Here is a 25,521-nt window from a genome sequence, read left to right on the forward strand (position 1 = left end):
GAAGCTGACCATATCCCAGATCGAATTCAGTTCCCAATGGAATTAATGGAAAACTTTCCATCAAATGGAATTGAGCTTGGAACTGGCTTCTGTATAGAGCTATGCTGGTATTTGAGGTTTTTTTTTTTTTTTTTTTGGGGGGGGGGGGTTCATTTTGTTTGGTTTTTAATCAGCTATGCTGTTCACATAGTCCAAACAGTCTATTCAAAGACTCAGACTATCTCTCTGTTATATTTGATTTATCATCTTCTCTAAAATGTGCTCCATTTAATGGAAACTATTTTGATGAAAGCGTATAACCTTTATAGTGTTTTTCAACCAGTGTCATTAAATGAAGCCTGAGTTGCAGCTGCATTTTACTGTCCTGCAAGTTATTGCTTTCCCAGGTGTTTTGTCCAGGGGACACCTTATCTAAGTGCCTTTTCTGTTGATAATCAAGACCCTCTAGGGTAGCAAAAGTATGAATTATTGTAAACATATTTAAACTAAATTCAAATAATTTATAGTAGCTCAGCATGCTTTCTATGTATCTTTTCTGCTTTCTTTTGTCTTCCTAAAAAGATACTCAGTCTAAAGCTTTAATAAAGTAATCTCAGTTCCCTTCTCTTCAGAGTAGTGATGAGCAAACTGTTTTTCTCTAAGTAGCTCCTGCAAGGAGACCATCTTTCAAAATAAATCTGCCAATCACTTCACAGAACCATACCTTGTGACTGCAGGGCAAGTTTGGCTCTTCTCTCTCTTCTACAGGGAGTGTTTCCTAACAAATTCCCTCCTCTTACATTAAGAAATGTACTGTAAGTGTCTATGAATGTAATTCAGACAGTTTTGATGTGAAGTTCAACTGACTTCTGGAACACATTGTGTTATGAGTAAATTTCCACAGCATGCCACACATTTCCTAGTTTTACTTCAGATCTTTTGCCAAGATTAACAGCATTTCTTTCATGTTGCTTTCTTTACATTTATATCTATATTCCATGTTTAACATAATGTTTCTATGGGTCTGGAAAAAGCATTAAAGATCTTTAACTCTAAAATACATAATTTGTTGCTTTCTAAACACTCTGCTTCATCCATTATTACACTTTGCATTTGTTTCTTTATAATTCATTCAACCTTCCCTTCTGAAAACTTCATGAACTAATAAAATGTGCTGACTTTTCACAAGCTGGGAAATGCAAGATCTGCCTTATACTGATTTATCCATGAAATAAAACAATTTAGGATAGGTCAAACAATTCACAGAAAGGACAACCACCGCTAATTCTACACATTTTACAGAACTAACTGTAAATATCTATTAACACATCACTAAAACATTGTTGCTTTCATCTCTACTGCATCCTATTAATATTTTCCATAAGTGGTTTTGATCTATTATTTCTACAATTAAATGTCTTAATTTTCATTTCGTATAGTGTGTTATCATTCAATTTGCTATAAATTTAATACGTCTTCAAAAGATAACACACACTTTGTATCTTAATTTGTTTCACAGTAATCTACATCTCAGAGTTACACGAATGTGACAATCTCTATCATTTTCACATATGGCATACTGACCTGGTCATCATAACGGTAAGTGAGGAATTGTTCCCCCGTGGTATCCTCAAGAAAACTCCCCTGTGGAGAAAGTGCAAACTCAGGCAAGAAGTATGCACCTTGGGATTGCTCTGCTCTTGCCTGTAAGAGATTTAGAAAGGTCACATTACAGCTACTACAAACACAAGTCAAAATTAAAAAAAAAAAAACCACATATAATGATAAAGACTAGACATGAACTTCTGTAAAAAAAAAAAAAAAGATGTGGTTTCAGGCACAGTATTTCTGGGTGGATCCTTTGCTACAAAGGTCTGTGACGAGGATATGCCAAACGCTTACAGGGGTCCAAAACCAAACAAGATGCCTCAGTAGCAGAATCATCTATTAAACAAAAAGAGACCATCTCTGACTTATCAACCAACACTACTGAAAGAAACGGTGAAAACCAGACTGGAAAAGCAACATTAAGCTACACGTTCTTTTTCCTTACACACTTCACTGGAGAGTTACTGGCTGCTGCAGATAAGGGCTTTTGGTTAAATACAGTGTATCTATTCTTACGGAAAGATACAATGACATAGAATCAAAGAATAACTCAGCTTGGAAGACCTCCTGAGAGCTCAAGTCCAGCGTCCTCAAGAGTAGAGTAATCTATGAAACCATGACATGGTGATTTGCTTTCCTATCCTGCAGGAAGATATTACTGCAAAGAAGAAATCAGAAGGGAGCGGGGAATGACTGGAGTGAACACCAGGCAGTGGTCCATATTGGTTCTGTACGCTATTCACAAGTGGTGAAGAGCATCTGAGAACAGACTGGGAGAGGCAGAAGGGCCCATTTCGAGCTACAGAGGAGCTAATTCTGTCAGAATCAGAGTCAGTACCTCCAGCTGGGCTGTCTGACACCTGGGCCCTTATTAGAGAAATGGCTTTTGCTTCACTGATCTATGCATGTTCAGTAATCACAACACACCTGAGATGGGCTAGACATGCTGAACAAATACGGGTTGCATACCCTGTCATTGCACTGTAGGTCTAAAGCATCCCAGATACGTAGCAAATGTACTGCACAGACTCTTATATGTCCTTATTCCTACCACATCATAACTCTACCCTGAGAAGCTAATTAGTTTGCATCCTAGAGAAAAGCAGACATCTTTTGAATGCAGAATATTGCGTCCAGCTGTGGTAGGGGGAGAGTGGAAAGGGCAAGGAGATGAAAATTACCTTCCAAAAGGTTGAAACCTTTCAGGGAAGAAAACAAGGCTCAAAATGTACAAGTTCCTGCTGGACATTTCCCACAAAGTCAACTTAATAAGTGGGGTTTAATTAAACTGTATATTTTGACATATATGTAGTAATTTTACATGAAAGCTAGCAGTTGCCGTGAACTAGTTTCCAGACTGTTGGCTAGAACTGTACCAAATATAAGTGTATAATCTCAGTGCCGGATAACTAGAGATTTCAAAAGTAATCCACATAATTCAACTGGTTTGTGGTGGAAAAGGAAGGCAAGACCTTCTGCAGTTTTTCTTTTGCAGTAAGTTCACTTTCTGAAGCTCACAACTTATCTCATAAAAAGCAGATGACATGTCATTCACAGTATGGGTCTGGAGAAGCTTACGTTGCTTTTGCTTACTCTGTTCTGCAAAGAAGCAGCTGTCAGCTTCTCAGACTGTAAACCCCATCATTCGTGACAGCATTAGATTAACATGCTTGTTTTAAATCAAGCAATCTTCATATAAACTAGAAATAGCTTGCAAAGGACATGTCTAGACTAGGGTAAAAGGTCATATTTTAGCATGCAAGACTGAACAATATTTTAAAGAGGATTTTTTCATCAGGCCTGCGTAAGAGCGATTCATGTTCACATCATGTTATCACGACATTTCTATAAAGCCTGTTATAGCAGTGGTCTCACTTGTACAGTTTAGCCAACTGACTTTATTTATGCAGAATTAAATCATAAAATATGGAAACTAAATCTACATTTGATAACAATAGTTTCCCAAAAAAGCAACCAAGAGAGGTCCACAGTTATGCTTCATGCTGAATCCAAGCTGGCTGCAGCCGATGCAAACCTTGACATGTTAAGTATAACCCAGACATGAAACTGGCTGACATAATCTGGCATTTTTCCCCACTGGTTTCAATGGGCTATCGATAGATCGTATGTGAGGGAATATGGCAATGATGTAAGCCTATGATTTCAGCACAGGACTAATGGATAAGAGATAAGCATTCTAAATCTCAAGTGGCCTGGGTTAAAGTACTTAACATTTCTACCTCAGTTTCCCCAGGTGTAAAACAATTACAACACCAACTGACCTATATTAATGGTGTATTGTAAAGTTTAGTTTATATCTGTAAAATACTTTGGAAAATAATAGTGTTAAGATTTACAACAATATTTTTGAAAAAGCTGCCTAATTTACGGACAGAAGAGAATCCAAATTACCTCACCACACTTCTTAGATAAATGTATATAGCACACTGTTGCCTAATTTCCCATGAACAAATTTGTCAGTAGGATATGTAGCAATTAACTTGCTTGTGTTTCTCATCTTTATAAGCTAAATATTTAAAATAGAAAGCCTTTGAACATTCATCAGTATTATGCTTTGAATATAAAAGATGCCAACGTTTGAAGCTGAAATAACAGTTTAATAAATATGACATGAAAAACTAAGGGCTTCTCTCACACACATTCAATTTTCATATTAAAGGCTAATGAGCAGCTAGCCACTGGAGAAGCAGAAGAATGCTTGCTAGATTAAGGCAAGAAGCCAGATTGGAAAAATTCAATGTAAAAGATGAATGTTTTATAAGGTTGCACAGGAGGTTACAATGGAAACTGATCTAACTACAGCAATAGGTACTGCTACCTACCTACCTAGTATAACGAAAGTAAGGAAGAATGCCACAAATCATTTAATTAAAAATAAAAATCTACCAAGAACACACTATGAGTTGTCATGGCAAACCGATGTTGAAGCCAAGCAATTACAGCTGATAAACAACCCAAGTCAATAAGTCCATTAAAAAAAAATTCAAACCTTCAAATGCTCAAAGAACTCTCTTGAGCAACTCATCAAAGTAGCAGAAAAACATTTTTTTCTCTCTAGATATAGGTACCTTCAAATAAGCGGCATGTGTCCAATGCACTTTCATTCATACATTGTACTGAAAACAAAACGTACTGCTTCCACTTAGTCCACTTTACTCCCCACTGAGGAATCTACCAATGTGCCTTGTGAAGCTTTTATATTTCTATGGGCACTTTTGCTTAAACGTAATTCAAATTTCAACAATGTGTGGGTTTATAGTATATTTGGGATCATCTCTGCATGACCTAGCTAATCCGATATAAATTCGTGCTTTAAAATAAAGACTGCAAATGCAAGTTTCAGAAAACAATTACACTTCATGCTACTGTTTTAAATCTGTTTAATGGCCAGTTTAACGTTAATAGCTTTAAGTTAAATGTGTCAAATTACAAGTACACTTAAGATTTAGAACAGACATTTTAAACCAACTTTTATGGTCGTCTTAAGTATATGAAGACAGTAGAAGGTGATAATGTAGCTAAACCAGATATAATAATAACCACTGCACAAAATTCATTGAAATTAATATATATCAGGAAGTGTGTACTACTGTTCTGACAAAGAAAATTTAAAAGTTGGAAACAGATTGGTGTTTCAAAATCTTTCTAGGTACTGGTTAATCAGAACATGTAACTTTTTAGTTAGAAACTGAAAAAAATAAGATCTTCCATGCTACATCATTCTACCTATGTGATCAAGGAAAACTATCCTCATAAGTAGATAATGTATGTAGGTTCTGGGAAGTATAAAATGGTACTATTCTTATTCAAAGGCTTATGCTCTGAGCACAGCTTTGATCTCAGGTTGTGATTGCTTCCTCACTCATCACTCCCCACCTGAGTGCTTGCAGACTAAATTACACTTCCACTTTCAATTGCAGAAGGCAAAATGAATAGCTTATATCCAAGCCTCTGGTTTTTAGATCACCCTCCACTGAGAGTTGCATGTTGTCATTTTTACTGCTGCCCGATTTCATTGCTCTGTATACTAATCTGACTAGAAGCATCTGCTCAAGTTGAAGTTGCTGGATTTGGGGATTTTATATTTTATTTTATTACTGAAAGTAAGAGGGATGATTACTGAGAGCTTCCCAGCCAATGCTGACATTAGCAAGCAGCATGGCCGAGTAGGACTGAATCCGCAGATAAAAATAGTGTGTAGGACCAAATGCCCACACAAAGCATATTTGAAGGAAAGGGGCTTATTTTAAACTAGCTCTAGTCAATCCTATGGACTGAGTATCTCTTAGTGACTGAAGCACAGTAGGTGTGCTGCTGGAGCACATCTTCTGGTTCAGTTTGACCCAAAAGGAATCCCATTAGCACACTCTGAAACCACTACACAACACAAACTACTTTAACTGCTGGTTTTTTCCTTGATACCCAGGATTCATATTAACTATTGCCATCCAACTCACTTGTAATTATCAAATCAGAGCAATCGCTAAAAGGTAGAGTTTCCTTATGACTAAAAATCACAAATATTAATCATTGGTCATTCCTTCCAAGGTACAGATTAACAATTTCATCCAAGGATTTAAACCGTTATTGTAATTTCAGATAAATTAAAAAATGTAGTTTAGTCTACAATTCTCGGGGATTATTTGACACAAAGGATATGACAAAGTTCAACCAAACCTCGTAATAACATGCCACTATTCTATTTAATCATAACCACCAGTACACTGGAAAGTAATTATTCCATATTTATATAAACAGCAGCAGCTTTAGAAAGTAGAAAGTGAGCTTTCTGCTAAGTCTGAGTTGTGAAGGTCAAGAAGATGAGAAAACAGAGATGGAATGTCTCAAAGAAATTACTTGAACATAATTAGAAATAAAACACTAATGTTGCAGGTACAGAGGAATGTTTAATTTTAGAGTTTCTTGGCACCAAGAACCACATTAAGAGAAAAATAAGAACTATGCTCTTATGTACACTTCTTAATGCAAATCAGCATTACCTGGACTTAAATCAGTGATTCGCTAACTAAGCCTGCTAAAATTGGGACCATAATGAGAGCAAACAGTTTTGTGTAATAAAGGAGATGAAAACTTCAAAATTATCTATTCTAAATGCCAAAGATGACAAAATACCACACTCTTCCTGAAGCTACCTCAATATCTTGTTTTTAAAAAAAGGAACAGACAAAAGATAAAGGTCCAGTCACCTAAAGCTTTATAGTTATGCACAACTGCACTATCCTGCCCAAAGTAAATTCTATAAAAAAAGACCAGCACAGTGAAGGCAGTTGGCTTCCCATAGTTTAGTGGCTCTTTTATTAGTTCTTGTTGGAAGGGGAAAATTGGGCAGGGTCTTGAGAATGTTGGTTTCCAAAAATCAGTGTTTTAAAGAAAAAGGATGGGGAAAGCAGATAAAATGAGAAAAACTATCTGCATTCTTAATGACTTGTAAATATATGTTTGTCAGATTAATATGCATGGCAAGTCCAATCATATACCAAAATGTGTGCCTTCCAATTTAATTCAAGTTAAATATCTGTCTACTAAGCTTGCTGTAGCATATGATTTATGCCCCACGGAAGTAATATACCATCTAAGTAGCAGTTCAGTTTAATGGATTTTCAAGGACTCCAGTACAAAAATGTTAGATAAAGCATAGCACTCCACCTTCATCACAACGTGAAGTAGTGTGTTAGCAGATAAACAAAGTCACATTAACAGTTCAGAATTTCCGATATCTCCAGAGCAAGCAATCCTGATGAATAAATATCTAGCAAGACTCAGATTAGCTTTTGTCATGGCCAAGATTTACAAAAATAACTTCCTAACGCTAGACACTCTGAAACATTTAAAGACCCTGCAAGTGAACTGAGTTTCCACAGAAGCTGCCAGCAGCTCAGCATTTCTGGAGACCAGGCCAATTATTTAATTATTAATATTAAACTAAGAGGCCAGCATTTCAAACCAGAATTAAACTAGAAACATCATTTCTTCTAAAAAAACAAAAAGGACTCAGCTGAACTGATGAAAGCCAAGCACTTCTTCATAAAAGAACCCTGAAACACTGAAATGACTGTCAGATTTCATCAGGGAAGTCACAAGTGAGACAAGAAAACCTGAAAGACAACAAAAAGTTCTTCCAGGGACAGAACTCAAGTGTGTGACTCAAGGATTGTTCTTCCATGGTGCATGGATTAAAGGCAGACTTCAGATCTGTCTGATTTAAGCCCAGATCTAATGACTCTTCCTCTCATCTCTCATTCTAGACCCGTTTAGAACATGTAGAAATAAAACAAGCTTAGGAAAATGTGCCTGTAAGTTGAAGATACAGACAAAGATAAGCGAAAGACAATTCAGAAGTATTTTGCATAAGCCACCTATTTATGACACAGTAAAATGCTGTCAGCAAGCAACTTAGAAACTGAAAGTTCAGCTACTGCTTGAATAGCGTCTACTATTGAAAACTGAATTTAAGCTATAACTACAATCATCTTCACAACTGCAAGAAAGCAACTGCCTACATTGTCTCTGCTGCTCAAACCAAGCCCATCCTGCGCCCACTCAAGCACCAGGACTCATTCCACTGACTTGAACGTGCTTAAGATCATGTCATCAAAACAACAATGCTCAGTCTAAACCTTTTTTCATGCTGTAGGTTTGTACAAAAAAGCCAACACAGAACACAAGACGGATAATGGAGATCATTTTGGTTTTAAATTAAGACGCTATCTTTCAGTCTTTTCAAAAGGACATTTCTACCAAAATTTTTCTTGATTAAATGTAAATACATTTTCTTTGGCATAGCTTAGGCTACAGACTGAGACTGACACATTTTGAAAATCTTTTTCCGTGCCTTCTAAAATTTATACTAGTGATTAAGCTTTTGGATATTTATCAACAACTACTTATGTTTTCTCTTGCTATGGTCTGGCTAAAAGATTAAACTTTTCACTGAAAGGCTGCAGTAGTATTTAGCCAAAATCTCATTTAGTTTCAAAACCCAGCTTAAACATAAACTCTGTTTCATATTTCCAAAAGAAATATGAACCCTGGAGTTTTCCTTCTTCCAATGAAGCTGCTTCTAAACTCTGTGTTAGGCAGACTCTGCCTTCTTTCCAAAGGATTGACTTGATGTGCCTAATATTTGCTTTTAAATGAGCTGCACCAGCAGACTGAAGTTGCTCCCAGTGATATCAATGGCAAAGTTTCCACCAACATCCTTACAGAACCAGGGCCCAAATACATCTGCAGCAGGACAACATCCCTTGCAATGTAACACTTACTATTAGGACAGTGAATAACACTAGATACTCAGTGCTCTCTAGCTTTGCATAAATAAGAGCCAAGGTGAAAAATACAGTACTTGGATGAGATGACCCTAGAGCAGTTCATTTCCAATTACTGTCAGAAAGTTAGTGACTGTGGATCAGATTCTGCTTTCAAAATATGCAATGCCCAATTATTTCCCTTTAGGTTAGCCTTGGGGGAATGGGCACAACAATATTTAGAGCCAACGTAAGAGCAATTTTATAGCATATGGATAAAACATATACTATAATATCTGGGTATTAGTATTACAACTGAGAGTAGAGTTTCACATACAAAGTGCACAAGCCTGTTCTTAAGAACAAGAAAAAAGGCTTGCAGAGATATGGATTTACCAGTAGAAAGAGAAGAAACTAGATAACAAAAAAAATCCAGTCGTTTTAATCCCTGTCCTCTGATTTCCTGCCACGGTGGTGATACTACTTATATTCCCAGCATAGTGGGACGTCTACTTTCTGTCTCCTTACAGATGCTGAGAAGCTGCATTAAGTATGCCAGTGGCATCAGTGTTGAAAGGCTGAGAGGAGCTGGCATTATGGTGAGGAGGGACTGTACCTGCTGTATGGAGGGAAAGGAATTCATTCTTGAACGCATATCTCCTGTATGCATAGCTTGACTGCTCCATTGCATTCTTCTCTTTCTTTACTTGCTATGTGTTTTATCTAAAGGTCTTGTTCAACAATTTATCTTAAATAAAGCACTGCCTTATGATAACATGAAATTCTAACAGCAGCTTTGAATGGTGAAGGAAGTTTCTACCTGCACGTTCTCTGAGGCTTGGTGCTTTGGGGGGAGGGAGAGTGGTTGGGGGATGTTTTCACTTTTTTTTTTTTTAAAAGATTGAAGTTTTACTAAAATCCTTGATGAACAATCCTCTGTGCCTAAAACAGCGAAAGGGAAGGAATACCTTGTTAAAAAATCTGGAAATGAGACAGAAAATACTATTTCATGAAAACCTCTTTTTAAAGTCTTGCAAGCAAGACAGACATAGGTGACTGAAGTCTTTAAAAAGATTTTTTTTTATCCCTTCTTTCACCATATGTTCCACTATTCCAAACAAAATCCTCTTTTTAGTCTTTATTTAGTAACCTAATAATTGGCAATATTCTTGTCATAAATCAAGTCCTTTCAGCATTATTGGAACATGTTCTCATGGAACTCTCTCTCTTATTTATTGAAGGTTTCTAAGGGTCCTTACGATTTCCATAGAAAAAAATATGCTACAAAAGTACTGTCAGCATCCTTAGCAAAGAAACCAGGATAATCTGTAATTTTTTTTTTTTTGTTAAAGTGTCCTTTATCATGAACACCATGTGGTGAAAGAATTTTTTTTTTGCTAAACTGACAAACTGCTAACTGGACTCATTTGCAGGAAACAAACAGACAATCTTGCTTGTCTATCTATGGACACAATTGCAGCTCCAGTAACATACTGGAGGACACTGGAAGCATAACCTTTGAGGAAAAGCAGATTTATTTACAAAAGGCAAGAAAGGAGCATAGTTCAATGTAGGATCACTGTCAGAAGCAGTGGAATTATAAATCCCAACAAATCAACACATGCACTGAATGAAGATTCACATTGCTTAAGGAATAAAAGAAAGAACAAAATGAAATGAGAAAGGATATGGTGTGATTCCTTCACTGAGCAGTAGGAGCCTCTGTCATGGAGGGGCAAGACACCTTAGTAGCTTTGGCAAGCCATGCATTAACACAGACCTTAGGATTATTCAATAACACCACCAAAAAAATTGGTTTGCAGGCCACATGAGATGAGAGTCTGTAGCAGGCTATGGGCTGCGGGTGCCTAATCCTTCACTAGTGAGATAAATAGCACCCAATAGGCTTGCAAGGGCAACATCAGCCTTTTCTAATAAATTACTTCCTTCTCATCCCCTTCCCCAGTATCCAGACTGGATAATTGCTCTAATAATGCTAAAGAAAGGGTACAAGAAAGGTGTGAATGCTCCCAGGTAGCCAAGAGTTGCATCTAAACAGGAAGCCTCCTAAAAGCTAAGATAAAGCAAGAATTTTGGGTAGATGAAACTTCATGGCACCATTTTGTAAGCAATTCTGCACAGCACTTGCAAAATGCCCTTTTTTTTTTTTCATTTGGCCACAGTGACATGCCCACACTGATGTGACTGCAGGATTCAGGATTTAAGGAACAATACCCTCAGTTAGATATGACCAACCTTTCTGTATGCAGGTTTAAACACACCAAGGAAGACAATATGGGTGGCTAGCAATTTACATATTTATATGTGAGCAAAATGGGACCTAGCACATTGTTGCGTACTGCAAAAAATGTTAGCCACTATCAGATAAAAAGGCTAATGATGAGAGAAAGTAGGATACAAGAATTTACACAATACTTAGTGCCTATACAGTATATTATACGGAGTTAGAAAATACACTTAGTTCTTATATACTATAGTATTATAGTACTATGCATCAAGAGATCTCATATGACTCAAAGTTGTCATTATCCTCATTTTACAATGGCTGCTCTCAGGAGAGTCTGGCTAAGAATGACATGGGACTCCTGACTCAGATTTTCCCGATTCTTTTTCATTTAAATTATAACCTTAATGTTATTAATGTTATGTTATGTTAGCATGATTATTTGTATTTAATTTCCTTTTGAGTTTTTTCTTTAATAGTGATATAATTTGAACTGACATAGTAACATGCTTTTCATATACTTCAGTTGAAATTGTGCCTAAGGGCAGTGAAATTCTCATCCATAAGCTGCGTAAGGAAAAAAACTCTGGCACTCAGAAGGCAAACACCTGCTAGAACTAGTGGCAGATCCAGATTTTTAAGAGAATTCCTGTTGCATAATGAAAACACAAAGAAGGGAAATGTGTGGAGCAATGGAATGGTATTAAAACCACGACACTTAGGGGGAAAAAAAGAATCCTAAACTATATAATTCAGAGCTAAATACCAAAGATCTTGCCATTAAAGATGTTCACAAGTGCAATTATAAACAGAGACTTTTATAATGTGGGGAAGGCTGAACACTGACTCTTTATCATATATTGCAGGGCATTGCCATACCTTTCATTGTTAATGACAGGGAGTTTTCTCCCTGCCCTCAATCTCAGTACATCTGCTTCTGATTCAGGTGGCAGGGGAAAATTGGCAAGTATTCAGCCCAAAAAAAGCCTGCCCTAGCACTAGTAATTTTTCTTCATTGCATACTGTTTATGCAATGTTATCATCAGCGACAACATGGTGTTTATCATGAACTGAACTGGTAGATGAAATGTATGGAATTGCTCTACTACTGTAAACAACTACAAATTCTCATAACAGAAATAGACCTGGAAACAGGCAAACTCTCAGCCATCAAGAACTGGAATAATTTCTCAATAAGAAAATACATCTTTGCTGCAACTTTTAAGATCAAATAGCCCAAAACTCAAGTAGGAGAACCAAAAGAGCATGCAACTAAGCAACTTGGACAGATTAGGAAGATAGAAAGTTTCTGACAATCAAACATCTACCATCACAAAACTTCTCAATGAATGAGACCCTCAAAGAGTCCTGTAAATACCATATAAACAGGTATAACCCAGCAGTATGAAGAATGAGGTGGCAAGATTCCTCTTCAGAGATGAGTCAAATCAGTTTACTGTAGGATACATAAATATCCTTCTAAAAAAGAATATACTTAGGTCATACAAACAAAGGTCACTCAGCTATACTAAAATAACTAAAACTAAAATAACACAAGGCGCAAGAACAATCTTTATTGATCAATGGTGTTTGCTGACCTACTTCAGTGACTTCCACAAAGAATAAATACACATATATAAGGCTGTGTAAAGGCTTGTGCACGTACAGATTAACAAAGCGAAATTGCCCAAGTAAATGGAGAACTGACCTCCGTGGTGCCAGAATTTCTCTTGTACGTTCCAAAGGCACTAATATGACCTGCACAACACAGGCCACAGAACTGGGTGAGAAAATTTCTGCAGCAAGTTCATCATTTCTTTTTAAAATAGGAAACATTTTCTAAAAGATTCAGTCAGTTTAGAGTGTATCAAGGAAAAGGGAATATACCTAATATATACATTATTTCCACATTTAATTACCTTCATTGCTAAAATTCTGTACATTTTTGCTCTCAACTTGTTAAGCTTCTGATCTAGGCATTTGGATGGGCCTGTAGGGGGTTTTTTTTGTGCTGTATTACACTGTCCTTTATTATCAGAAATAGTTTTCTCCCTTTTCCTCAAATAAGATGGGAAAGGTGGTGTGTGGTGGCCTAACAGCATCCATGAATGACCAAAATATTTATAAACACACTCCTGGTACTGTGTCCCATGGAATGGGAGAGCCTGGGTTAACACTGTTCTTTATCCACCTTTTTCAGTGGAGCACTGAGAGCGCCTGCTACCATCTTGTCAACATATCTTCAAAGAGGGGCCAGGGGTGGAGGGGGTCCCAAAATTCTAGTTACAAAGACAGACCACCCTGAATAAGAGTGTAAATAATCAAAATGGTTCTCCTCCCTGTTACCTCTAGCTGATGAATCCTTTCTCACCTGAAAGAAATTGGACTGTAGAGAATGCCACAGCCAGATGTTCACTCTCAGGCTAACTTATGATTTACAACAGCTCAGCACATGAATGTGTCTAACATATGGTAAGGAAAATGTGATTTTTCTACTGTTAGTTTTCCATCACTTCTGATAATTTTAGTGATATTAACCCAGTTCTTCGTCTACTCTTCTTTCTCCATTGCAATAAGTCCCTTTGCAGGGTTTATGGACTGAGCAGCCTAGCACATTGACTCGGTCAGGCACATTTTCACAATAAGGAAGCAGTTAAATGGTCATGGCTCTGCTGTAGGAATGTTGGTTTAAGGCTATTAATAAGGCACACGAGGTGAATGCCTTTCAGCCAAGCACCCTCCACATGTGCACACCTGTTTCAGCATGATTTTAAAGAGAAATTCCCAAAAGAAACTGTTCACAGCACACAGTCTTTAAGTCTCAAATGCATTTTTGCAAATACTCCAGAGCTTTTAAGCTTTTTGTGCTTTACTGATGTCAGGAATACTGATACACCAACCACAGGTAAAGCATGCTACTTCCTGGTAAGCCATTTTTCCCTAAGAAGTTATCTTTGTTTTATTAGCATCTGTTATTGTCATCTACCACTTTGACATTATTGCCACTGACTTCTAGTATCTTGATCATTCCCAGCTGATCTGCTGCTGCTGAAATGCTTTCCCTGACTCAGGCCCACTGTTCAAACACTGCAACTCACTTCTCCAAGCATGTCTCCATACTGTTACATATTTAATTTAGCCTCATTTAAACCTCAGCTTAACTATTCCCTCATCCAGTGATGCCAGTCTTGATATCTTTGATCCATCCATTTTCTCATTTCCTCTTAATTTTTTGGGATGAGAGAGGGTGGTTGTTCTCCAAGTGTACTTTGCCTTTGTCCCTTGCCAGTGAAAGCATCTCAAGGAGGGCAAGGTTTTATTTGTGTGTGTATTGAGCCAGACGCACTGTCCAGCATTAACAAAGCAAAGGCTGACTAGAAAAAGGTCAATAAGTGAACAAAAAGCAAATAATGTAACAAAATAAGCAGAAGCACCCTCCAAAAAAGCAAAGTCTTCAAATCAGAAAAGACTAAATATGAAAGAGGACCTACCATTAATCTGAAGATTGTCCCCTTCCTGGTCACAATTCATCTACTAGCATTAACTGACAGTATTTCACATGTACACTTACTAATAAGCCACTATTTAGATAACTATGCTTTAGCAGTAAAAAAACAGAGCAATTAAAAGCTCACATGACAGGCACTGCAGGCATCTGTTCACTGACAACTGTTAAGACTAATCGGCATTAGTTTAATGACTCATTTTTTTTGTTCTACATGATGTGTATAGTAATGCTGGAGGACTGATATGGTGAAGGGGAAAGGGCTCTTACTGAGGTGAGAAAAGATAAACACAGGATCTGCTGCTGGAAAGAATGAAATAAATCCTCTGAATGAACCGGAATTGCTGAAATGTTAAAAGACACAGCTGAGCAAGTCAGACATAAAATGAAAATAGAAACTGCTAATTCAGAACAGGATGCCTGCTCTAATCAGGATAGTTTCAACACTACAACTTTATTGTAGTTGAATAAGAAATTTCATTAAGCAATTTTTAAATGATCCAGGTGATTACAGAAAGACATTCAATGAACATGACAACAGAAAAAGGATGAAAAATGGACAACGCTGAAGAACATCTGTAATTCAATGGCAAGACATTGTCTAGTGTTTTGGAATTTAAAAAAGTATGATGCCCTCTTAAATGCTCTGCATTTTCTTTTTAAATATTTTAAGCACCAAGTGTCTTCACTGTGACTGATCTCACTAATATACCGTTTTTAACCCTCTAATGGTCTATATTTCAAATGCAACCCATAGCGAGTATAAGTGATTAGAACAGGTATTACAGAAGGAACATTGAAAGATAGGCCATGTGATTATATTCCTAGTCACTCATCTTGTATTCTCATTCGAACAGCTGAAGTTGAGTGAATTGCTTCACTATGTATGCATTACTCTGGGAACTTGGCTACCATATCCACAATATGTGATTTGCCAATACATACCACCTGCATACTGAGGGAACGGAAGACCTTCCTGTGGAGGAATGTCTTCCCATCCTGTGTGGGTGTACAGAAGCAGATGTGTACGTACAATGGATAGCTCCCAGGACAGATGAATTGAGACATGTCATAAGTCATGAGTTGCTTTCCAATAATTATTATCTTTCTACAGGAAATTTAACAGAATAATTTTACTCCTTCAGAATACCACATTGGAGTTTATGATGGCATAGCAAAAGGCTAGCAAGATAAATTGTCTTATTTCCTTCTCTTTTCTAGCAGTTTGAAGAATCTAACTGTAGGGGTTGATAACTTTTCAGCATGTACCTAGTTACTGGCATTTCACTGAATCTACCAGCAACTAAAAATTAGACACATAACTGAACACTAAGTAGGAGCTGTAGTTAAGCTACTGAAAAGCCCACCTACCTTGACCAACACAGGAAAGGTTGTGGAGGGACTAACTCTTATAGTCACTGCTGGTACAATCAAATCTCTTAAAGCATTTGTCTTGCATGCAAAATCAGCAATTAGTTCTAAGTGACATAGACATCTTTTAGAAGGCGAGTCATTTGGCCTTCCCTGCCTTCAGCAAAGTGGAAAACACTACTATTTTTCTCAGAAGTAGGACAGCTACTAAGGAACAGCTTTTCAAAAGCACCTTTTATATACTGAATTCTAAAAGAGTACACATAATCTTGGTTTGTCCTTGACCTTGTCTTTTGAAGAAGTCATGCCTCTTATAGGACGAGGGATACTCTTCCTCACTACTGTTAAAAACAGCAAGGGGAGATGCGGAGTTCCCAGTATATGCCTGATTTCTAACCAAAATTGCAAAATCATTTACTCTTGCATATCTAGCCGCTTCGCTTTTACCGCTACCATTTGCATGTAGGTTAAGCAGAATTCTTGACAGCATAGTTTAATTTTAAAGATTTACAGAAGGGCACTATTCCTACAGAATATTTTTCAACTATTCCTGAGCACTTTTGGATGGATCTGTGGCAATAACCTCCCCCGAATTTTCTTATCCGCAGTCAGCTCTTAGTTTGCCAGTACAAGCTAATGTGAGCGAGGAGGCCAACCCTAACAGTTCAATATCTAAAGCTTTAGCATCGTTCCAGATTCTCATATGTTTGTCTTTAGCATTCTAAGGCTTTTCAAAATACAGACAGAATCCAAGAACAATGGACTGTGCAAAGGCAGGGAAATAAATTCATCCGCCCTTTTATTTTGCAGAGGATTCCTTTTGCCCTATATATCTATGACTTCTCAGACTAAAGACAACCGTGACACTACAAACTACTGAAGCTAGAACCTACACAATCTAGTGAATTTGCAAACAGTGGTGTGAAATACTGTGCTCTTACTGATTCAGTTGACCTATCCTTATCCTGCATAATTGTACATCTCTTCACATTCTCCACTGCTTTACAAATTGTAAACAATAAGATAGTTTCACTCTCACAGCTAAGCTGTGCTGAAGTTAACTGTGGCAGTAACCCTATTTTCATTTGCACTTTTTACAGGCCTGGCTTCCTCTGCACTCTATACAGAGTAAAATGTTACTATATGAAGCCTAAACAGCATCCATTTTAAATAAAAAGACCCAAATATAAATCTTAACCTATGTATTTCTCCACAAGTCTGGCTGTACTTGGAATTATCAGTCCAGAACATCTCTATTTGAGAGCCTAATCCTTTTTGCCAAGAGAGATATTCTTTTATCCTGATTATAGTGAAAAAAGCCAATTTGCTGGCCTGACTCAGGCTGTAATTATTCTGTGCCTTTATACAAGCTTTTTATAGTTCCTAGTAGAAAGGCTGAAGGGAATCCTACACATCCACACAAGGTCTGAAATTTGTTGCCCTCTTGCAGAAAACCATCCAAAAATGACTGAATGAGATTTGTCTCTTCCCTATGTGCTTTTCCTTTCTTAGAGTTAATATGATGCATGCAGCAATTTCCCTCATTTTGTGTTACTCCAGCTTTAACAACAGAGGAAGGGGCTGACTGCAAATTGTCCTATAAAAAATACAACCAATTTCTCAAAAAAACCTGATTACCTAGTTAAATAAAATCCTCAAAGAAGCAACTCCACACTTTAAAAGGAAGTATGGGACAATAATAAAATCTCCGAGTCAAAAATGCCTATGCCAAGATGATTTAATATGGTCTCTGAATCTCAAAATAAGCCAAAACTATTCATTCTTGCCATTTACAAACACAGAATCATTCCAAATTGCCTAAAATCCATAAGAATCCAAACCAATCATCAGCATCTCACTGATTAATCAAATGCCTCATGCAGACTGCGAAAACGCAGGCCTGCGCTGCCTTCCTGTTTTTGCTCCTCCAGCATCAAGCAAAAGCCTATTCTAAATCAATGTGTTCTGTACTACTGCTTCCTGGGAGGCTGGGGGCTGAAGATATGTAGGAAACGGAGAGCCTTTCTCCCAGTTCTTTACAAGGTATAAAAATTACATTAAAAATTCCAGTAATATAACAGGAAACCTTGCACTTAAATCCTCAAGTCTACTGTGAGTGGACAAATAGAAAAACAGGGCACGCCACTTAAATAAATGTTCCACCTACTACTACTCACATTTTTCTCCTCTCATGTATGTCAAAAACAGGCAATTTGTACTATTTTCCGAATAATATTCAAGGAACAAAGGAAGTTATGTATAGCACATTTTAAACAAAGTCAAAATACAGAAACCAAATTCAACTTCAGTTGAGAAATGTTTTAAAGAAATTAAAGTTAATAGAATAAACCCTTCTCTGTAAATCTCTTCTTATAATTTCCTTTAGTTAAAGATAACAACATATTGGATTTAAGTCCATACATAACATATCAATTTTTTTTTTTTACAGAGGATCTATTCATAGCAGCTTGTATTTGCAACATATGCAGCAAATTATACTATTAAACACTTAATCCTAATAAAGTTTAAATTTCACCCTTAACAATAAAGCTTGCATAAATCTTGCTATACTTTAAATAGGATTCTAGAAATTACCAATAAAAGTCATAGGTAGCTATCGTGACAATAATTGAACATTTGAGATGTAAAGTTAGCTGTTCACATAGAAATGTTCTGATGAAATATTAAGAATAATTATGATTCTTTTTTCAATTGATAAATAAAAAAACGTAAACCTTAACAAGACATAGGAAAACAACAGATAGGTGAGAGCCCTGTGAGTCAGTTTACACGTCTCTGTGAGCTCTTATGTGCCCTCCATAGCAGCCATGAGTGGACTGATCCCACTGAGGGGCCTTTGCAACTCCAGCACTTTGCAGAAGAGCTGAGTACTGGACCAACCCTCATGCAAATCCACAGAGGGAGAAAAAGTACTACTGCAGCAGAGATCCTCTGGTGCTAACAGCCCATATAAACAGCACAGGCTGCTAGGGCAGCCCTCCGAAAAGAGGAATGGATGTAGATGAGCTACACCAGCATTTTAAAAGCTGAACAGAACTTAACAAGTATCGATGAACAAACTTAACAAGTATCAACGCAAATGCCTCCACAAAGAGTGGAGTTTCTGAAAGCAAGATCCATTAGAATCAAGCATGTCCCCACCAATCTAAATTTTATTTTAATTCAAGCGTTCCATATATTATGTCTGACCTATCTGATGCTAATTACACAGTTCTGAACACGATTTTCTTCTAAGCTACTTTATTAAAAGAGCCAATTCCAACACAAAAGATAGACCAGGCAAGCAGGCCCCCATTTTATGAGACCAATCATGCCACTGCAAGCCCCAGTTCAAGCAGGTATTCAGCCTAGCAAGCTGCATCACCCTTCAACATGAAACATCATTCCTCATTTTTCTGACCCATGTTCTCATTTAGCTGTGCAAAAAGATCTGATCTCAACTAAAAAATCACACCAGGGTAAATAATTGTTTTACACAGCAGTCCTGTAACTTATACACAGAGAAGACTCCATCAGGAACCTGCAGCTATCTAACATTTAATTCAGACTAAAACTCAACTAAAGACAATCTGTTTGCCTGAGACTTTGTTAGTGCAATTACATACACTATACGTGCCCATATTTCCATATAGCACACATACAGGAACGAAGCCTAAACTTTAGCAGTGAATTGAGGCTTCAACATTGCACACCACCATCTAAAAAGGGGAATTATATTTTTTTAGGGGTGTTAAATGCTCCTTTAAAAAAAAATATGCTAGCTTTTCTCTGCAGACAAAGGCATATACACTTTGGCAGGTACTAGGTAGCTTTGATTTAACTTGAAGATGCAGATATAATTTCTCAGGATAATACAGATGTCTAACTCTTTCAAACCCATCAACCTTAGACACTGAAAATATCACCAAGAATTTGGGTCCTTCATCACAAGGACAGGTTAATGGAACTGGACCTGCCTCATATCACTTGGGGAATCATATTATTGTAAAAATTAGTAAACTGTTTAAGTAGCATGGAATAATTTCATGAAGGGGCTCAGAGTGATCTGATTTTGAGAAGAGCTGGGGAAGAAGTAGCAGGTGCAAGGATGTTGTACCAGAAAACTCTTCTCTCAGGAGACTGGATAGAGTTGATGACATGGGAAACTTGGGTTGCCAACTTTCTACAGAGTATATAACCCTGAAACTCTGGGAAAATGAGTTGGATTACGAAGGTTGAAGAGAGAGGCCAGCCCATTACTGAAAGATAATCTAATTGAATTTTGCCAATTTTATCTGGATGATTACTCTCAAGATGAACAGCTAGTGCCACTTTTTCATTGCTGCTAGTCTATTTTCTTCACTTCTCATCTCCCTTCTTTCACAGACCCATCTGTAGCTAAGAAAGGACATTAGTGAAAATTTCCCACAAAGGTTTGGTTTTGTGCAGCCAACTATGCTTTCCCCACACTTAATGAAGCTTTTCTTTAGAGGAGTTCCTCAGAACTCAGTATCCTTACTCTCAGAGTAAGGCATTCTTGAACAGAGTAAGACAATGTTGAGCGGTAACAGTGGAACCTAAAAGTTGGCTTTGACTATTCTGATCCAGACATGCACATTACTGGTTAATGTTTGCATAATTCATTCACATTTTGTGCCAGAGGAATCTCTTACTTCATGAGTTAAATTTTATTCATAGCTGAAGCCTACATTCAAAATAAGACTGGGCTATTATGGAGGCAAAGACTTATAAAAATTGAAAACTCCCTTTGAAACACATGCTTTCCAGTAAGAGCAGCTAGCAAAATGCAAAACACGGTCAACATTCCAACACCATGATGTCAATTTTCATATGCACAGACTAAATGCTACATGTAGAAATCAGCTCTCTATATCTTCCTTATTTATGGTGTGGTTGTGTTTCCCTCTATTTTCATTAGCAGAACTGCACCATGCAGTGGAGAGTGCAACCCCTTAAAAGGTTCAAAGGCATCTTCTGAATATAGTAAATCTGGCAAAAAGTCACATTGATTTCTAAAAAGTGAATTTCCATGTTCTGCTTCAGTTCTTCTGAAAAAATAGCGTACATGCTCTAAGGACTGGTTTTGATGTTTCCCTCTGCAGTAGTTCAGAGAAATTCCTGCCAACAGGGATGGTCTGGAACACCTGATAAGATGGTCTTCAATGACACACAATAAAAAAGTGACATGTAAAAAATGGAAATCACTTCGAATTTTGCAAGGTTTATAAGCAACAGGCAAATTATCTTTTTTATTATCTCTGTTTTTTTTCCAGAGGGATAAATACAGCCAATTTTTAAGAAAACTAACAGCTGCAGACACAGCTTTAAATGCCATCTGTCCTTAGCAGTTACATGAAGAAGAGATGAAATGATTCACACCACACAACAGGAAATATGATAACCAACTAGTTAGCACTAATGAAATTCAGCCTCAGTTTGCTGCTTATGGGCAGGTCTTACTCAAGAAAAACTCCCACTGATGTCTCAGGCAAAGTGCCTGCAGACTTCACTGGCACTGTTATTCAAGTGCAGAATGTTGTATTGTTGAACTAGAAAGCCTGAATTTTACAAAATAAGGTCTTACTTGTGGCAACCTAATGGGTTCCCTGCCTGGATCTTTTTCAGGACTGAGGTTTTACAGTGCCTAGACTGAGAGTCCTCATACTACCACTGATTCAATGTGAACTTTTGGCAGACAAGGAATAATGGGACACTCCTATACTACAGCTGAAGAGGACACGGTCTTTTCTTCAGTGTTCTCAAAGACTGGCCTTAACATTTGAAATAATAAAAAAGAAAGTCTACAATTCCTACATTTTCCTCATTTCTAAATAGTGGCTTCTATGTGACATATGACAGATGGCTCACAGAGGTCTAAATTCAGCAAGAAAAATAAGCAATTATAAACAAATACATCACTGGTGTTTGCTAAGGACATAATTCAAGCAAGTTCAAAAGATCAGACCAAGACCCACATGTTCTGTTATCCCAGCTAAGGCCCTTCTCAAGATGGTTATCTACAGGAAGAACTTTTCTCCAAGAAAAGCTTAGTGTTCCCAGTACATCTCTGTTGCCTTTGGAGAAACCATGCAAGTTTTTTTTTTAAATTAAAATTCAGCCCATATATAAAAATTAAAAATATACAGAAAATTTTCCCTTCCAAAGTAACACTGCTGTTTAAGACTAGGTAAATATTTAAAAGGTTGCAAGTTAAGAACGGGTGATGCTAACAGGATATTTGAAAGGCCCATGAGACTTGCAACATTAAGTAAAATGTATTTGCCTACTGATCTAATTGCTTACTAATTTTCAAATCTATTCCCACCGGATAAGTAATGGCATTTTAAGCCCAGCTCCTGGCATTAAAAATACATTTATAGTTTCCTCTTAGCAGAAGATAAACAGCTGCATGGTAAAAACCCATACGTTAAGATGGCATTCTGGATGTTTTCTTATAGTTTTAACCAACCTATTGTGTTCTAAATTTAACTGAAAGAAGTAGGAAGAGGAAGTGGGAAAAGCATTTGGGTGCGCAGTTTCACACTGGGGTGAAGGCAAGCGCTCACTCAGGGAAAATGTCTGGAATATTTGTGTCTTACAGAAGGACTGACCACATAATGAAAGTGGAATTTAAGCCAAGCCTTATTTAGTAAAATATCAGAAGCCATTTCTCTATTTATCTTGCTTAAGGAAATACTAGTATTTGTTTAAAAACAAGAAACTACTCCAGCAATTAAGCAAGATGACCCAAATTCATTTGCATACTTTAAAAATCATTCCAAAACTTTAAGATTTGCAAGTGTGCCAGAAACATAATAAAAATGTTTGTAAAGAAAAAATTTAATAACAATGTAAAAATAAAAAATATTCCAGGCAGACAGAAAGAAGCTCACAATGTAGGCACCTACGTAGGTTTTGAGCAAGTTCTTATGCATCCAGGACATACCTCCAGATACACCTGGAGTTTGAAGAATATATTTCTTTGTGAGTTTTTAAATGATGAGTCATAAGTGACAGTATGTCTAGGATTGGTTCTAACTTCTATTTCCACGATCCTCAAATGTAGCCCCAAGAAACATCAAAATGACATACAGCTGAACTGGTTCAGACCAAGGACCCATCTAGCCCATCAGCTTCTGACAGTAGCCATAACTGGACACCCAAAGAGCACACCCAGAGCAAGTATGTACAATACTTCCCTGGAATACTCTCCTGGACTCAGTCTGCTGTGGTTTGCCTATATAGTAGTACTTAGGGGATCTTCCCAATACTTGTCCTGTCTCCCCTGAAATCCGTGTAACTTCTACTCAAAAAAAACCTATGGCAAGAAGTGCTAAAGATCATTACATGCAGGACAACCACCTTTCATTGTTTTGAATCTGTCTCCTAGTAGTTTTCTTTAATGGCACTCAGTTCTTATGTTGGAAGAAACAACTTACCAGCTGATTCCTGTCTAGCCTTTCCACCCCGTTCATAAAGGGATCGGAACTGCATACAATGCTCAAGTGTGGGCAATCCAGGAATTCATACAGTGAAAGGATGATACTCTTTTTGTTTTACACCTTCCCTTCGTAGCATTTCCTATGTAAATTTCAATTTGCACTGTTAACTGCTGCCAAGCTCTGAGCTGGCTGTTTCATAAGACAACTTACCTGAGAATCACCAGTCTAGAGGAAGAGTGTAATTGTTAGTCACATAAAGCACCTTATATTCATATAAATAAAGTTATAAAATCAGGCCACAAAAACAGAGCCTGTTCAAGCAGTCTTATCAGTTAGTGGCATTAGTAAAATCCCTACATAGCATACAGCATACACAACGTATCTCTCCAGTGATAGATGTATTCTCTCTCCTGCTTTCTAACAAAAGTGTTGATGAAATCAGCTGAAAGAATCAGTAATATGTTGGATGTACCTGGCAGTTTCCAACTAGAACATCATCTACCAAGCAGGCAATACTCAAGACATTACTATACTATTGGTTTTTTCAGCCAACGTCCATGTTAGTCAACCAGGGAACAGCTTAAAACTATTTGGAGACTCAAGAAAACAAAACACCAAATGAGTAATGAGACCTTGAAAACCTCTAATAAAAGGAGACTCTCAAGAGAGGAAGCCAAATCATATTTTAGCATATTTCATTTGTTATACATCCACAGAGAGCACTGAGCTTGTTTAGCCTTCTGCTTCCACACCACTGCTGCACCAACAAGAGGCTGCAGTAGCTGGGAAAGCAAGGAACACTCTCATTAGAAGAGGTGAATCTGAATGTATTGGAACCAGTACTTGCATTGTCCTTTCACATTTCTTCATGCCAGTAGATGACCTGGAGCAGCGACATATACAAGCAGAGAAATTGCAACAAAAGGGGGGGATTTTTTTGGAGCTAGTTAATTTCTTGCTGAATCAGCCAGCTGGGAATAAAGCCAGTTTCTGCAGTCTTCTCAGAGCTTCTGCAAGGTGCAGGCCAGGAAACATTTATTGCCAAACAGAGCTTGAGAGAACACAATCCCTTACTCTTCGCATTCTGTGGCAGTGCAGGTGTGCCCATGTCATCTTACTTCCATCATACTAAAAGGCAATAGATCAGGCAGCTAAAACTCTCTTCTTTATGTCTGCATTTACTATAGAGTGAGCCTGTATAGGTCCTTTCACATATACATACTATAAATGATACCCTGTTCTGCTTGCATGCACTGACAAGAGACTGTATCCTATAAATTTTAAGCAGCTTCAATTTTTGGCAAAGCACCTGATGACAGAAAAAACATTACATAAATACAGAAATACATGTTTCCACATATAAACAAATGCTCCACTTATTTAATGCTACAAAACAACATCATTAACCAGTTGGGACCTCCCACCGTGACACAAATGACAACAGTTAGCATACAACAACAATCTAGTAATTGCAATCGTAAATGTATTTTTAATATTGTTTCACAATTTAGTCGAGCTGACTTGCATTCACTGTGTTTCTAGTGCATCCAGAAGCATGACAAACTGACAATTCTTGGAAACCACATTTCTCAAAACAGAGAATACTGTTTTCATTTTCTCTCCATAATGATGTTAAATCTAATAAATATAAAATTAGAAACAGAAATAACATTGTTCCTAAACAATTTATGTAATATGCTGTCTGGAAGGGATATATTAGGCCAAGTTTTCAAAAACTGCCCTCCCTTTATAAACACATGACGCTTGTACTTGCACTTCTCAAGTATTATCAAATATCTACACACCCAGGTACTAGAATTTACACACCAGAAACTTATTCTTTCAAAAGAGTTTTAAGGGTGAAAGTTTTGGTTTAATCAGCTAAATATGATGACAAATGCTTAGCCAGACTTTTGGAAGTGCCTAAGGCACCTAATGCCTGGTTCCCATTGGATTAATTGAAATTTACCTTGTTACTTGTTTCGAAAAATCCAGCTAAGCACCTACCAATACAGTTTATTACTTAACAATATTTGTGTTGTCTCAAGTCTTACTGAAAATCAT

General features: G+C 37.2%; 1 protein-coding gene across 1 annotated transcript in view; it reads right to left on the reverse strand.

The window, feature by feature from the left end:
• Positions 1-25,521, reverse strand: part of ADAMTSL3 (ADAMTS like 3) — a 187,909-nt gene that overhangs the window by 156,312 nt on the left and 6,076 nt on the right. The window contains exon 2 of the mRNA XM_075159955.1: positions 1,564-1,683. Within this exon, the coding sequence (XP_075016056.1) occupies positions 1,564-1,683 (120 nt within the window). The remainder of the gene's footprint in view (positions 1-1,563; positions 1,684-25,521) is intronic.

Source organism: Calonectris borealis, chromosome 11 (genome assembly GCF_964195595.1).
Source record: "Calonectris borealis chromosome 11, bCalBor7.hap1.2, whole genome shotgun sequence".
In the NCBI taxonomy this organism is placed as follows: Eukaryota; Metazoa; Chordata; class Aves; order Procellariiformes; family Procellariidae; genus Calonectris; species Calonectris borealis.